The sequence below is a fragment of the Anolis carolinensis genome, chromosome 1 (genome assembly GCF_035594765.1).
Source record: "Anolis carolinensis isolate JA03-04 chromosome 1, rAnoCar3.1.pri, whole genome shotgun sequence".
Lineage (NCBI taxonomy): Eukaryota > Metazoa > Chordata > Lepidosauria > Squamata > Dactyloidae > Anolis > Anolis carolinensis.
Window position 1 is genome coordinate 18,811,293 of NC_085841.1, and position 12,956 is coordinate 18,824,248.

At 46.2% G+C, this 12,956-nt stretch overlaps 1 protein-coding gene and 1 long non-coding RNA gene across 4 annotated transcripts in view; one reads left to right on the forward strand and one right to left on the reverse strand.

Moving 5' to 3' along the window:
• Positions 1 to 4,048, reverse strand: part of atl2 (atlastin GTPase 2) — a 52,839-nt gene extending 48,791 nt beyond the window's left edge. Inside the window, exon 1 of one of the 3 annotated variants that reach the window (XM_003216113.4) lies at positions 3,893 to 4,045. In XM_003216113.4, the coding sequence (XP_003216161.1) occupies positions 3,893 to 3,962 (70 nt within the window). In that variant the 5' untranslated portion in view covers positions 3,963 to 4,045. Of the gene's footprint in view, positions 1 to 1,484; positions 2,585 to 3,892 lie in introns of those variants that run through there. The other 2 variants (XM_008102697.3, XM_062970527.1) reach the window with 2 other exon arrangements.
• A 19-nt stretch (positions 4,049 to 4,067) lies between these two features.
• LOC134296232 (uncharacterized) overlaps positions 4,068 to 12,956 on the forward strand; it is a 31,704-nt gene continuing 22,815 nt past the window's right edge. Inside the window, exon 1 of the long non-coding RNA XR_010002849.1 lies at positions 4,068 to 4,462. This is a non-coding gene — a long non-coding RNA (uncharacterized LOC134296232). The remainder of the gene's footprint in view (positions 4,463 to 12,956) is intronic.

The following is a 12,956-nucleotide window of genomic DNA, read 5'->3' on the forward strand; positions in this document are numbered from 1 at the left end:
GGTATATTGTGTGAACTGAGACTTACTCAAGTAAGTTGCACAGAGGCTTGCAAATGTTATTTGACTGGGCAGAAGGTTTTACACTCACAGTGAACTATAGAGAAAGCAGGGGGAGTTAGCTTATGGCCCAATTTCATTGGGAAGGATCTTGGGGAGGCGCATTCCAACAGTGGCTTAAAAAAGTAAAGAAGTTAGGGCCTGATATAACCTATACAATTTGACCATTTGTATACCAAGCATTTGAAACACTGCTGAGTTTTATATATGTCTGATTAAAAGCAACATTTTTCAGTCATTTAAAGAACATCTCAATTTTATAAATGACTACACAAAAATAGAACAAAAGCAAGCCATAGAAACACTTTTTTAAAACCAATGAATTCTACACCTTCTCTTTGCAGTAAACAGTTTAAATGTACTGTGCTCTTTACCTTTTTAGAATTTCCCATATTTTAACAGTTAAATTGTAAATCCCTTTTACCACTCAGCAAAACAAGAGGCACCACTTATCTCTGGTCACTGACTCAAGATGAGGGGAAAAAAACTCACCAAAAAGTACTAATATTACATAGTTTTTTACTTAATGTTAAAAGTCAAAATAAGCTAACCAGAACAGCGCTCATATATGCTTGAGTCATTAAAAAAATTACTTGCTTGGTTCAGCACATAAGTTTATCTGAAATTACCAATAGATTTGTTTAAACGTGTCAAAATTACAGGCACCAACACGTCAACTGTCTATCATTTGCCAAGTGTATTTGTGGAGCTGAGTTGAACAAGCATTATACAAGCATATTTCCCCTAGTGGTTTGGCAACAAACATGTAGACAAGTTTATCACATGGTATACCCAGAGGCAAGACTTCTTGGCTATTTGTCAATTTAGACCACGTTGGAGGAGAAAATAAGGTCATCAGGCATTAGTTTGAGTTCATGTTCCTCCCTCCTACCAGCCTACAAGCACCCTGGCATAGGCAAACAGCAATTAGAGGCACTAAAATATAATGATGGGAGTTTTCCTATGATGAGATAAACAGAAGAAACGTACTATTTGTGAAGTGTTTAGAACTGGGTCACAACACCCAAAATGCTTGTATTACATTCCAATGTGAATGCTTTCTATGTAACAGTACTGCCACCACTGTCATAACACCCAAATACTTACCAGGAGATCACCCACTAAAATGCATGACAGGATCAGAATCTTCAATGACTTTGGTGCAGTCAGTATCTTTCTTCCCCTTTACTTTAAAATATGCAATATGCCACAATAATTTAAACCTCACTCTACGTTCAGCCACATGAAACGATCTTAACATAACATAGGCAGTACTGTAACACACATCCTCCAAACATATTCTTATTCCCTTTCTTTCCTTGCATATTAAACACATCCCAAAAGATCCAGGCCTACACATAACCAAACCATCATCTCAGGATGCATCTACAATTCCAATTAATGCAGTTTGAAACCACTTTACCTACCATGACTCGACACTGAGGAATCATGGAAGTCGCCGTTTGGCAAGCCACCAGCACACTTTGTTAGAGGAGGTTAAAGATCTTCCAAAACTACAACTCCCATAATCCTTTAGCACTGAGCAGTGACAGTGGCAACGAGCATTAATTGCACAGTGCAGATTTACTCTCAGAAAGAAGAGAAAAAACTCAGTTTAGGAGATGATAATCCCTGATTCATTCCCAGCAGTTTCTGAATAATTCTGGAGAAGACCAGAGCTTGAAATCCTACAGCACTTCTGCCTGTGGGAGCAGGCAATATTAGGCTGCTAGAGCGACTAATGGCCCAACAGACAAATGATCCTATCAAGATGAATCCTGACCCTCCTCTCCCCTCTCCTCCTGCAGGCTACAAGGTTCACACGCCCCAGACACCAACCAGCCAAGCCTGACCACGTGGGACACCAACTCTATACATACACCAGTGGGAGCTTGCAACACCATTAGACCTGCAAGGCATTGCTAAGAAAACCTGCTTTTTCTCTCTCATGCACAGGCCCGAAACAGACCAAAAAGATAATCATGACTGGGGCCTAATCCACCCTTTGAAAGCTCTTCATATGCAAATACATAAGATTACAGTCTTTTCCTACCAAGACACATCTGGATAGTCATATATAAGCAGGAATTCTCGCTTCCTCCACCCCACAAAGTGGACCCGCCCTTAGTTAAGCATACCTCACAGTGACACCATCCACAGAAACAATCACACACATCCACATACAACACACACAACTTGAAAGGCTCTACAGCTGCAAAATCAAAAAATTATAGCCTCTTTCTACCAAGCCATATCGGAATAAGCACAAAACTAGCCATTCCTGGTTCCCTCTGCAGAGTGGGCCCCTACTAGTCAAGGACACATCACAAGTCACACAGGGACATCACTGACACACAAAAGCACAATAAAAACCACACACAAAACCCTTGAAAGGCTCTACAACTACAAATTCACAAGATTAGTTTTCTTCCTACCAAGCCACGCCTGGATAGACACATACAACCAGGTATTCCCACTTCCCTCACAAAGTATAATCCCACGAGCACAGCATACATTACAAATCACACAGACACCAATCCCACACAAGCCCTAAAGTCTCCAGAGAGGGACAACCAAAATGATCAAAGGTCTGGAGGTCAAGCCTTATGAGGAGCAGTTTAGAAAGCTAGGAATGTTTAGCTTTGAGAAAAGAAGATTGAGAGTAGATTTATCAGCCATGGTCAAATATTTGAAAGGATGTCACGTTGAGGGGGGGGGGTAAGCTTGTTTTCTGCTGCTCTGGAGACTAGGGCTCCTTCTACACTGCCAAATAACCCAGATTACCAGAGCAGATCACACACATTATCTGTTTTGAACTGGCTTATATGAGTCACAATGCCATATAATCCACTTCAAAGCAGATAATCTAGATTTCATATGGCAGTGTAGAAGGGGCCTAGGTCACAATGGAGCAATAGATTCAAATTGCAGAAAAAGAGATTCTTCTGAAACATTAGAAAGATCTTCCTGATTATAAGGTTTCATTCAACAGTGAAGTATTTTGCCTGGGAACATGGTGGAATCTCTTTCCCTGGAGATTTTTAAGCAACAGCTGGATAGCCATCTGTGGGGAGTGATTGTGTATTCCTCCAGGGCAGAATGGGATCAAACTGGGTGGTCCTTGGGGTCTCTTCCAACTCTTAGGTCTTTAAGTGGGCCTTGAAAGGCTCTACAGGTGAAAATCCACAAGATGACAACCTTTTCCTACCAAGCCAGGACTGAATGTCTGTTGGGAGTCCCTGGGGGTCCCTTTCCAACTGTAGGATTTAATGAAGACACCTTCTATGGAGGTGTTCAAAAAGAGGCTGGATGGCCATCTATCAGGAGTGCTTTGATTGGGCCTTAGTGGCAAAATAGAGTTGGACTGGGTGCCTGCTGAGATCCCTTCCAACCCTGGGATTTGATAAAGGCACCCTCTATAGAGCTGTTTAAACAGAGGCTGGATGGCCATCTGTGGGGAGTGCTTTGATTGGGTTTTCGTGGCAGAATGGGGTTGGACTGGATGGCCTTTGGGCTCCCTTCCCACTCTGGGATTTGATGAAGTCTCCTTCTCTGGGGCTTTTTAATGAGAGGCTGGATGGTTATCTGTGGGAAGTGCTTTGATTGGGCCTTCGTGGCAGAATGGTGTCGGACTGGATGGTCTTTGGGGTTCCCTTCCCACTCTGGGCTTGGAAAGCGGGCCTTGAGAGACGTTAGAGCTGCGAATTCGCAAGACCGCAGCCCTACAGCCAGGCCTTCCCGCTTCGCCTCGCAAGGCATGGCCCTCCGGCGGGGCTGTGGGCGAGCCGAGGCCCTTCTCCCCGCTCTCTTCTCCCTCTCCTAGGCCAACGGTTACCTGCCAGGTCGTGTTGGAGCCGCGGCGGCTCTACTCGCTGGCCGCGCCGCGCCGCGTCCCCTTCCGCCATCTTGTCCAGGTTTAAAATTAACTCCCCGTGACGTCAAACGCCGCCGCGAGCCCTTTATCGGCGCGCGCGCGAGCTCGAGCTCGCGCGCTATAGAGAGGCGGGTCGGAGGGAGGGAGGCAGGCAGGGAAAAGGAATGGGAAGGAAGGACGGAGGAAGGGAGGGTCCTAACGCCCAACGGTTTCCTGGCATTCCGACACTAGTACGCCTGCGCAGTACTTGAGCACTTTTTCCCGCCCGTTTGGTTTTGGTATGCTCTCTCTCACACACGTGACCAGTCACAAATTCTGAATAGTTCAACCAGAATCGCAGTGTCAGAACCCAACTGGATGCGTCTACACTGCACTACAAAATGAATACAGTTCGGTGTCATTTTAAGAGACCCCCAAGGGCCACCCAGTCCAATCCCATTCTGCCATGCAGGAATGCACACTCAAAGCACTCCCGACAGATGGCCATCCAGCCTCTGCTTCAAAACCTCCAGACAAGGAGACTCCACCAAGGTAATAAATTCTATTCCTAAACATGAATTTCTTCCTTGTGTTTAGCTGAAATCTTTTTTTTTCCTGTCACTCCAGACAAAGACTGACCAGAACAGAAGACTTATTTATTTATTTATTTACAGCATTTATATTCCGCCCTTCTCACCCCGAAGGGGACTCAGGGCAGATTACATTACACATATAGGCAAACATTCAATGCCTTTTAACATAGAACAAAGACAAGACAAACATGGCTCCGAGCGGGCCTCGAACTTATGACCTCCTGGTCAGAGTGAATCATTGCAGTGATTCATTGCAGCTGCTCTCCAGCCTGCGCCACAGCCCGAGCCCTCAGTCTGGACATTATACAGTAGAGTCTGAATTATCCAAGCTAAACAGGCCGGCAGAACCTTGGATAAGCGAATATCTTGGATAATAAGGAGGGATAAAGGAAAAGCCTATTAAACATCAAATTAGGTTATGATTTTACAAATTAAGCACCAAAACATCATGTTATACAACAAATCTGACAGAAAAAATAGTTCAATACGCAGTAATGTTATGTTGTAATTACTGTATTTACGAATTTAGCACCAAAATATCACAATATATTGAAAACATTGACTACAAAAATGCCTTGGATAATCCAGAACCTTGGATAAGCGAGTCTTAGATTAGTGAGACTCTACTCCCATACATCCAGCCTAGAATCACATTGTCTTTTCAGCTGCCGCATCACACTATTAACTCATGTTCAGCTTATGGTCTTCCAAGGCCCCTTCCACACAGCTGAATAAAATCCTGCGTTATCTGCTTTGAATTGAAATATATGGCAGTGTGGACTCAGGGCCCTTCCACACAGCCCTGTATCCCAGAATATCAAGGCAGAAAATCCCACAATATCTGCTTTGAATTGGGTTATCTGAGTCCGCACTGCCATGTACTGTATTCCAGTTCAAAGCAGATATTGTGGGATTTTCTGCCTTGATATTCTGTGTTATATGGCCATATAACACAGGGCCCTTCCAGACAGGCCCAGGATCTGATCCCATGTTTTCTGCTTTGAAGTGGATCAGAACCTGAGATATAGGCCTGTCGGGAAAGGCCCCCATGATGTCTTCTTTGAACTGGGTTACCCAAGTCCACGCTATCAAATAACCCAGTACAATGTGGATTGTATGCAGTGGGTGAAAGGGGCCTAAGACTCCTGGATCTTTTTCACATGGACTGTTTTCAAGCCAGGCGTCACCCATCCTATATCTGTGCATTTCATTTTTATTGCCAAAGTGTAGTACTATACAGTTCTCCCTTTTGAAATAGGAGTATAGCGTCTAGATCCAGGGAAGTCAAGCTACCCCTCTATTCTGCCTTGGTCAGACCACACCTAGAATACTGTGTCCAGTTCTGGGCACCACAATTGAAGGGAAATGTTGACAAGCTGGAATGTGTTCAGAGGAGGACGACTAAAATGATCAAAGATCTGGAGAGCAAGCCCTATGAGGAGTGGCTTAAAGAGCTGGGTATGTTTAGCCTGCAGAAGAGAAGGCTGAGAGGAGACATGATAGCCATGTACAGTAGAGTCTCACTTATCCAAGTTTCTGGATTATCCAAGCCATTTTTGTAGTCAATGTTTTCAATATATCATTATATTTTGGTGCTAAATTCGTAAATACAGTAATTACAACATAACTGCGTATTGAACTGCTTTTTTCTGTCAAATTTGTTGTAAAACATGATGTTTTGGTGCTTAATTTGTAAAATCATAACCTAATTTGATGTTTAATGGGCTTTTCCTTAATCCCTCCTTATTATCCAAGCTATTCGCTTATCCAAGCTTCTGCCAGCCCATTTAGCTTGGATAAATATGTGGGGAGAAGTCAGAGGGAGGAGGGAGCAAGCTTGTTTTCTGTTGCCCTGGAGACTAGGACGCACAACAATGGCTTCAAACTACAGGAAAGGAGATTCCACCAGAGCATTAGTAAGAACTTCCTCACTGTGAGAGCTGTCCAGCAGTGGCACTCTCTGCCCCGAACTGTGGTGGGGGCTCCTTCTTTGGAGGCTTTTAAACAGAGGCTGGATGACCATATATAGGGGGTGCTTTGAATGCAATTTCTTGCTTCTCAGCAGGGAGTTGGACTGGATGGCCCATGAGGTCTCTTCTAACTCTATGATTCTGTGAAGCTGCACCGAGCCTCAGGGAGAGGAGGGCAATAAATTATTATTATTATTATTATTATTATTATTATTATTATTATTATTATTATTATTATTATTTTGTACCCTATGAGTTAGTGTGACTTTTGCTGGACCTGAATGCCTTTTAACAATTCCAAGTAAATCCTAGCTAGGCTGAAAGATCCTTTGAGAGGTCTGTAGACGATTGCTTCTTTTTAAAATTTGAGATCAAAAATAATAATAGAGAGAATAGAGGAAACAAAATTCCAAAATAAATGTGCTCTTTTAAAAAAAACACATTATTTGCTTATTAAAACAAAATAAATAATCCCATATTGCTTGGAATTTGTCCAAAACTTTCTGCCTGACCACTCATTTATACTACTAGTCTCATCTTCATAATCTTGGCAGTGGCCCAAAACGTGTAATACTCCTTCATTAATTTCTGGGGCTTTGTTGGTCCTCTAATATCATGCAGTTCATGGGTGGGATCCAATGCAAACTCTCTCTGAAAGGAAGGAGAGCAACGCAGAAGAGGTCATTCTGTGACCACAACTATCATCCCATGAATGGAAATTCCAGAGTTTCAGAAAATAATTATGTTGGATCCTACCCAATAAAGTTTTTTTCAATTTCCAGTAGATTTTCTGCCAATTTCCACCCATTGTAACCATATTCATAAAACAATACACATATAATCCTTGGATCGCTTGCTAAATTTATTTCCATTATCCTGGTTATTGTTGTCGACCGCACTTTAGGGGATCGGGCCCTTTAGGAGAGACCCGACCCGGTCCTGAGGGAACGGACCTTGGCGAAGCCAAAAGGAGAATATAAGCCGCAATACAACCTGAAGCCTGAAATGAAGAAGGTCCGCCAAGGGTGAAGGAAAATCCGCCAAGGAGTCTTTATTGAGCAATTCAGCTGAAAAGGACGCTAATAGCGATCATTCAATCTACTAGCGTAACACATGTTTCAAATAAAGCCATATTTATACAATGTTTCGGTCTGACAGCCCTTTGAATTTCCCGCCCTGCTCCCCCGCCCATCTGATCGTGGATAGGCTGAGAGGTTGAGCGAGGCGGGCTTTCGTTTCCCGCCTTGCTCTGCTGGCCCAATGGGGAGCCGTTTTTTGTCCCCACTCGGGCCAATCAGAGAGGAGGAGGCGGGAGCTATTGAAACAATGAGGTGACCGGACAGGAAATATCAGATTAATCCTGGCCCAGCCGATTTCTAAAGGAATTAATGGCACCCATCAAGGATGTCCGGGGTCCTGTCACGTTCACAGATTTTAGATATGTCTTGGGGTGTCAGACGGGAAGTGAAGAAGGGTGGTGATGAGCCGTCATTGACGGGCTCCACAGGAGGTGCCCTGGCCTGGGATATGACAATGTTTGCCTTGGGGGCGAGTCACCTTCAGGAATCTGGTGACTCAAACCCTATATTGTCCATGCGATCGGAATGAGATTGGATTAAACGGTGGCAGATTATCCTTTTGTTTTTGGGAAGGGAGGTCTGGGTCATAGGGCTAGAGTTCACGTTGGGGTCATAATATTTCCCATTTGATTTCATGATTTGACAATTATATGGGATAGAATGAAAATTAAAATAAAGTTGGAACATAAACCCTGCTGGGAAAATACATATTTTCCGGGGATCCCAAAGAGTACAAATACATATAGGCAGATAGATAGATTTCAAGGAAATAAAGGAGAATCCATAAAGGTGGGTGACATTGCATAAAGGGGAATCATGAATGATATAAACAATAGAAAACATTTGATACAACATCTGGGGAACCCAATATGGAAAGTCATAGAAGTGGAGTTTTAGCAGCATGATTTTACAATTCATGAAGTTGTTATCTCTTGCCTCAGAATGCAGGGATAATCCACAGTAAACTCCAGTAAAAAGTCTCAATCACCTTCTACTATAAATATATGGAATATAGAACATAAAGTCTTGATTTTTGAACTATCTTTTACAAAGTCCTGGAGGGGAGGTCACCTCGATCACATTTTCCCCCCTTCGGGGCTTGGAAATGGCTATGAACATTTCCCAAAGCCCCGACATTTCACTGCATGCAGGGCCTCTGCCTTGGTAGATCAGATTGTGCCTTTTTGTTGGAGGGCAGGAGCTTGAAGAGGTGAAAGCTGAGGTTCAGTCAGTGGTGGGTGATCCCATGGTGTTGAAACAGATGTCCCTTGGTCTGGAGTCATGGGAAATGGAGCATGAAGGTGGAGGTGGTGAGGGCTGGGGATGATGGAGGCTGTGATGCAGTACTCCCATTTGGCTGCCTTTTCTTGGCTGCAGCTTGGGCCCCCCTTTGTAGTTGGCAGCTGGGGGCAACTGGGCACAGCTTCTGCGCCTTACAGCACGGCGCCTCCTGGTGACTGCAGGCAGGTCCAGCACTCCAACAGAGGAGACGGAAAGGAGAGAGTGCCTAGGGAAACTAAGGACAGATTATAAGCCCCCCCTCCCTCCCTCCCGTGGTGGGGTTAGTCAGGGAAGTCACTCATACCTTGTGAGGGCTCCAGCAGTCCTGGGGTCCTTCTTTGGCACAGCTCTGGTGAAAGTGGAACATCCTTCCCTCATGGTGGTCACTGGTAGAATCCTGTTCATTTCTTCTGGGACATCTTCTGCCATGGCGGCCAATTCTGTCCCCTGGTGATGTCATGAGGGCCTCCTTGGCAGCGTCAAAGGCAGACCTGCACTCAGTAGCCCTTTGCCAGGGCAGAACCAGGCCAGCTGGAGGGCACCATACGGTGGTCTGGCCATAAAAGCCCTCACAGGACCATCTCCAATGGCCTCTGGGTTCCAGCTGCTGCATGAAATCCACAGCGCACTCCGAGAGCCCCTACCCAGGTCTTAGAACTGTTCATGGTGGCAGGTATGGATTATGGGTCTTGCAGTCTGGTCTGATGTCCTCAGTCAGGTGGTTGGGTCCGGTCCTCTGGATCTCTTCAGCTGTGCCTGGAAGGTCCCCTGGACTCTGTACTGCCCCCCCTCATAATTAAAGGCAGTTAGAGGGATTTTTAAAACATTCACACGCATGCACTCAGGGAAAGGGAGGGAGAAGGACCCGAAAGGAAGAAAGGAGATTGTTGGGGAACTGTGGAGAGTGAAAGAGTGCCTTTACTATAAAAGTAAACCAGGATTTTGACTGAATGTTTATAAGGAGAAATGGGGATGCTGGGAAGGAAGGGGGGGGAGCTTTGAAAAAGGAGAATGTTGAAGTGCATTTTGGCCTAGGAAAACATGAAGTGGAAGAGAGAGAGAGAGAGAAAAAAACTCACATATAGAAAAATACATCAATTCTTCCATCCCCCCCCCTTTTCTCTCTAAGATAAGGGAGGCTTGAGGAGAGAGAGACAAGAAAAAGTTAAAACCACAGAAGCAGCAGGTTTTCTCTGGGGGGGGGGGTCACAAAATATTAGGGCTTGAACCTTTGAAAATAGGGAGGTGAGATGGCACAGAAGAAAAGGGAGAGAGAGAGAGAGAGCATAGCACTAAGCTAGTCCATTCCAGCCCTCCTTCCCAGAAAACTATATATCACTGGTGGCTTTTAAGGCAAAGGGATGAGTAGAGAAGAGTTTACAGCCCACACATTACATAAACACACAAAATTTAATCAACACTTTTCTGGGAGTCCCCTTCCCCCACCCAAATCCTTTGCCATGCTTCCCAGATGGGAAAGAAAGAAAAAGGGGAAATTAAGAAACAGAAGCGGCTAAAGGAATGGCCCCCCTCCCCCCTTTTGTAAGGACCAAAGGAAATATAAGACAACACTGAGGTAAAATCTTAGGGATAGTGTCTAGAAAATGGGAACAAAGGGAAATAAGGGATTTTAAAAGGTGAGAAGAGAGGAAGGAGAGGAGAAATGGATTTGAGATTTGAGGGAGAGAGAGAGATTTTCACTCAGGCCGGGGAAGAGAGAGAGAGAGAAAAGAAAAAAAAGGGTACAATTTGAGGGTAGGCAAGGCAGAATATCAAGTTGGAGAAGATTTGATTTGAAAGAAGGAAGCAATCCTTGGAGAACTATAGATCTTGGTGGCAGGCTTCAGGACTGAATCTTCTCCCCCCTTTGCCCCTCCAAAAACAGGAAGAGGAAAAAAGTGTCCTCTTTGCACAATCTCCCCGCGGCCCCTCCTTCTCCTCTCTCTCCAAGAGAGGAATGAGCGCAGAGAGAGAGAGAGAGAGAGAGAGAGAGAGAGAGAGAGCCTGGTGGGGGCAAGAGAAGGAGGGGGATGGTGGGGCGATTCTTCCCATCTGAGGAAAACTCAGAATGTGGCAGGAGTTGAGTGGCAGGGGCAGATACAATTTGGGGGGGGGGGGCATCAGGCTTCAAAGGAACGGCTGGGATGGGGGTGAGAGAGTGTGACTTGAGAAGAGGAACAGTGTTTTGGATCAGGTGTGTTTCGGGGTGAGAGGGGAGGGGGCTGGGAGCCCTCCTTCACGTTAGACTGGGCTGAACTCTCTGGAGGGGAATTTCTTGGGGGGGGGGATCCCTGAAGTAAGGGTTCCCTTGGAAGGCCAATTTGGGAGTCCTGGATCAGTGTAGGACTCAGGGTGAGGAGAAAAAGTAGGGATAGGGATTGGGGGAGAGGGCAAGCAAATGTGTCCAGAAAATCCTCTTCTGGTGGAGGCGGGAGGGGAAGTAGGTCTAGAGAGGAGCTTCTGAGGAGGGTAGGTTTGGAGCCCACGTCCCTGCATGGGAAGACTTGGACCCCCCTCCCCCCCTCCGATTCTCTCCCTGGCTTAGGGCCATGAACATTGCGGCATAAGCAAGCTGGAACCACCTGCCCTCCCCATGGTGAGTCACCTTAGGTCAACACTCCGAATTCGGCGACTCAAGCGGGGGGGGGGGGGCAAGCTGTTCCCCCTTCAAGGGCCCCGAGGGGCCACTTATGCGCGCTGAGTTAGCCCAACCTGGCCTGCACCATGTTTTTCGATGCAAAGCCCACCCCAATTGGCCAGGATCTTGCCCAATGGAGAATCCCTGGGGATGTCTACTGGGGTGGGACACCCTAGACGTGCTGAACAAACACCCATCCTTGGCTCAGCCCCTGCCCAGTACCTGACAGTTAATGGAGTAACGACTCACCCACCGGCCGGATGCAACTCGTCCTTTCAAGAGTTTCCCTACACCAAGGCTGAATGGCTGGCGTTCGTGGAATCCGCAGGTGCCCCGGGAACACAATCGTTCCCCTACCCCGCGATCCTTGAACCTGTAATCTTACAAGCCAGACTGTTCTCACACGCCCCCCGGGTGCCAGATGTTCCCGCGTTTCACCAGGAATTTGTTACCGAGCCCTGATCCGAAGTGCAATACCTCCAGAGCTCCGCCCACCTGGGTCTCAACAACGGGGCCGGTTCCCTTTTATTTTTTTCCAGGGCGTCCCCTGTTTCACGTTGGCGCCTTTCCTTCGAGGAGCTAAAAATCTGCTTCCTCCTATCTGGCTCCTTTGTTCAGTACCCTGAATCAGGTCTAGAGAGAGAAAGGGACTGCCAGAGAAATTTGGATGTGAAATGAGGTCAAATTGTTGGTCGGAGGGCCCTCCTTGCAGCCGTTTCTCTCCCCAACCTGTTCCAGAATATCTGGACCAAGGTCGCCGCTTGGAATTTTAGCCTAATAAATTGATTTTTGGAACTTCCAAGCAAGTCCCTTCGTGGTAAAGCCAAATTATGTTGTCGACCGCACTTTAGGGGATCGGGCCCTTTAGGAGAGACCCGACCCGGTCCTGAGGGAACGGACCTTGGCGAAGCCAAAAGGAGAATATAAGCCGCAATACAACCTGAAGCCTGAAATGAAGAAGGTCCGCCAAGGGTGAAGGAAAATCCGCCAAGGAGTCTTTATTGAGCAATTCAGCTGAAAAGGACGCTAATAGCGATCATTCAATCTACTAGCGTAACACATGTTTCAAATAAAGCCATATTTATACAATGTTTCGGTCTGACAGCCCTTTGAATTTCCCGCCCTGCTCCCCCGCCCATCTGATCGTGGATAGGCTGAGAGGTTGAGCGAGGCGGGCTTTCGTTTCCCGCCTTGCTCTGCTGGCCCAATGGGGAGCCGTTTTTTGTCCCCACTCGGGCCAATCAGAGAGGAGGAGGCGGGAGCTATTGAAACAATGAGGTGACCGGACAGGAAATATCAGATTAATCCTGGCCCGGCCGATTTCTAAAGGAATTAATGGCACCCATCAAGGATGTCCGGGGTCCTGTCACGTTCACAGATTTTAGATATGTCTTGGGGTGTCAGACGGGAAGTGAAGAAGGGTGGTGATGAGCCGTCATTGACGGGCTCCACAGGAGGTGCCCTGGCCTGGGATATGACAATGTT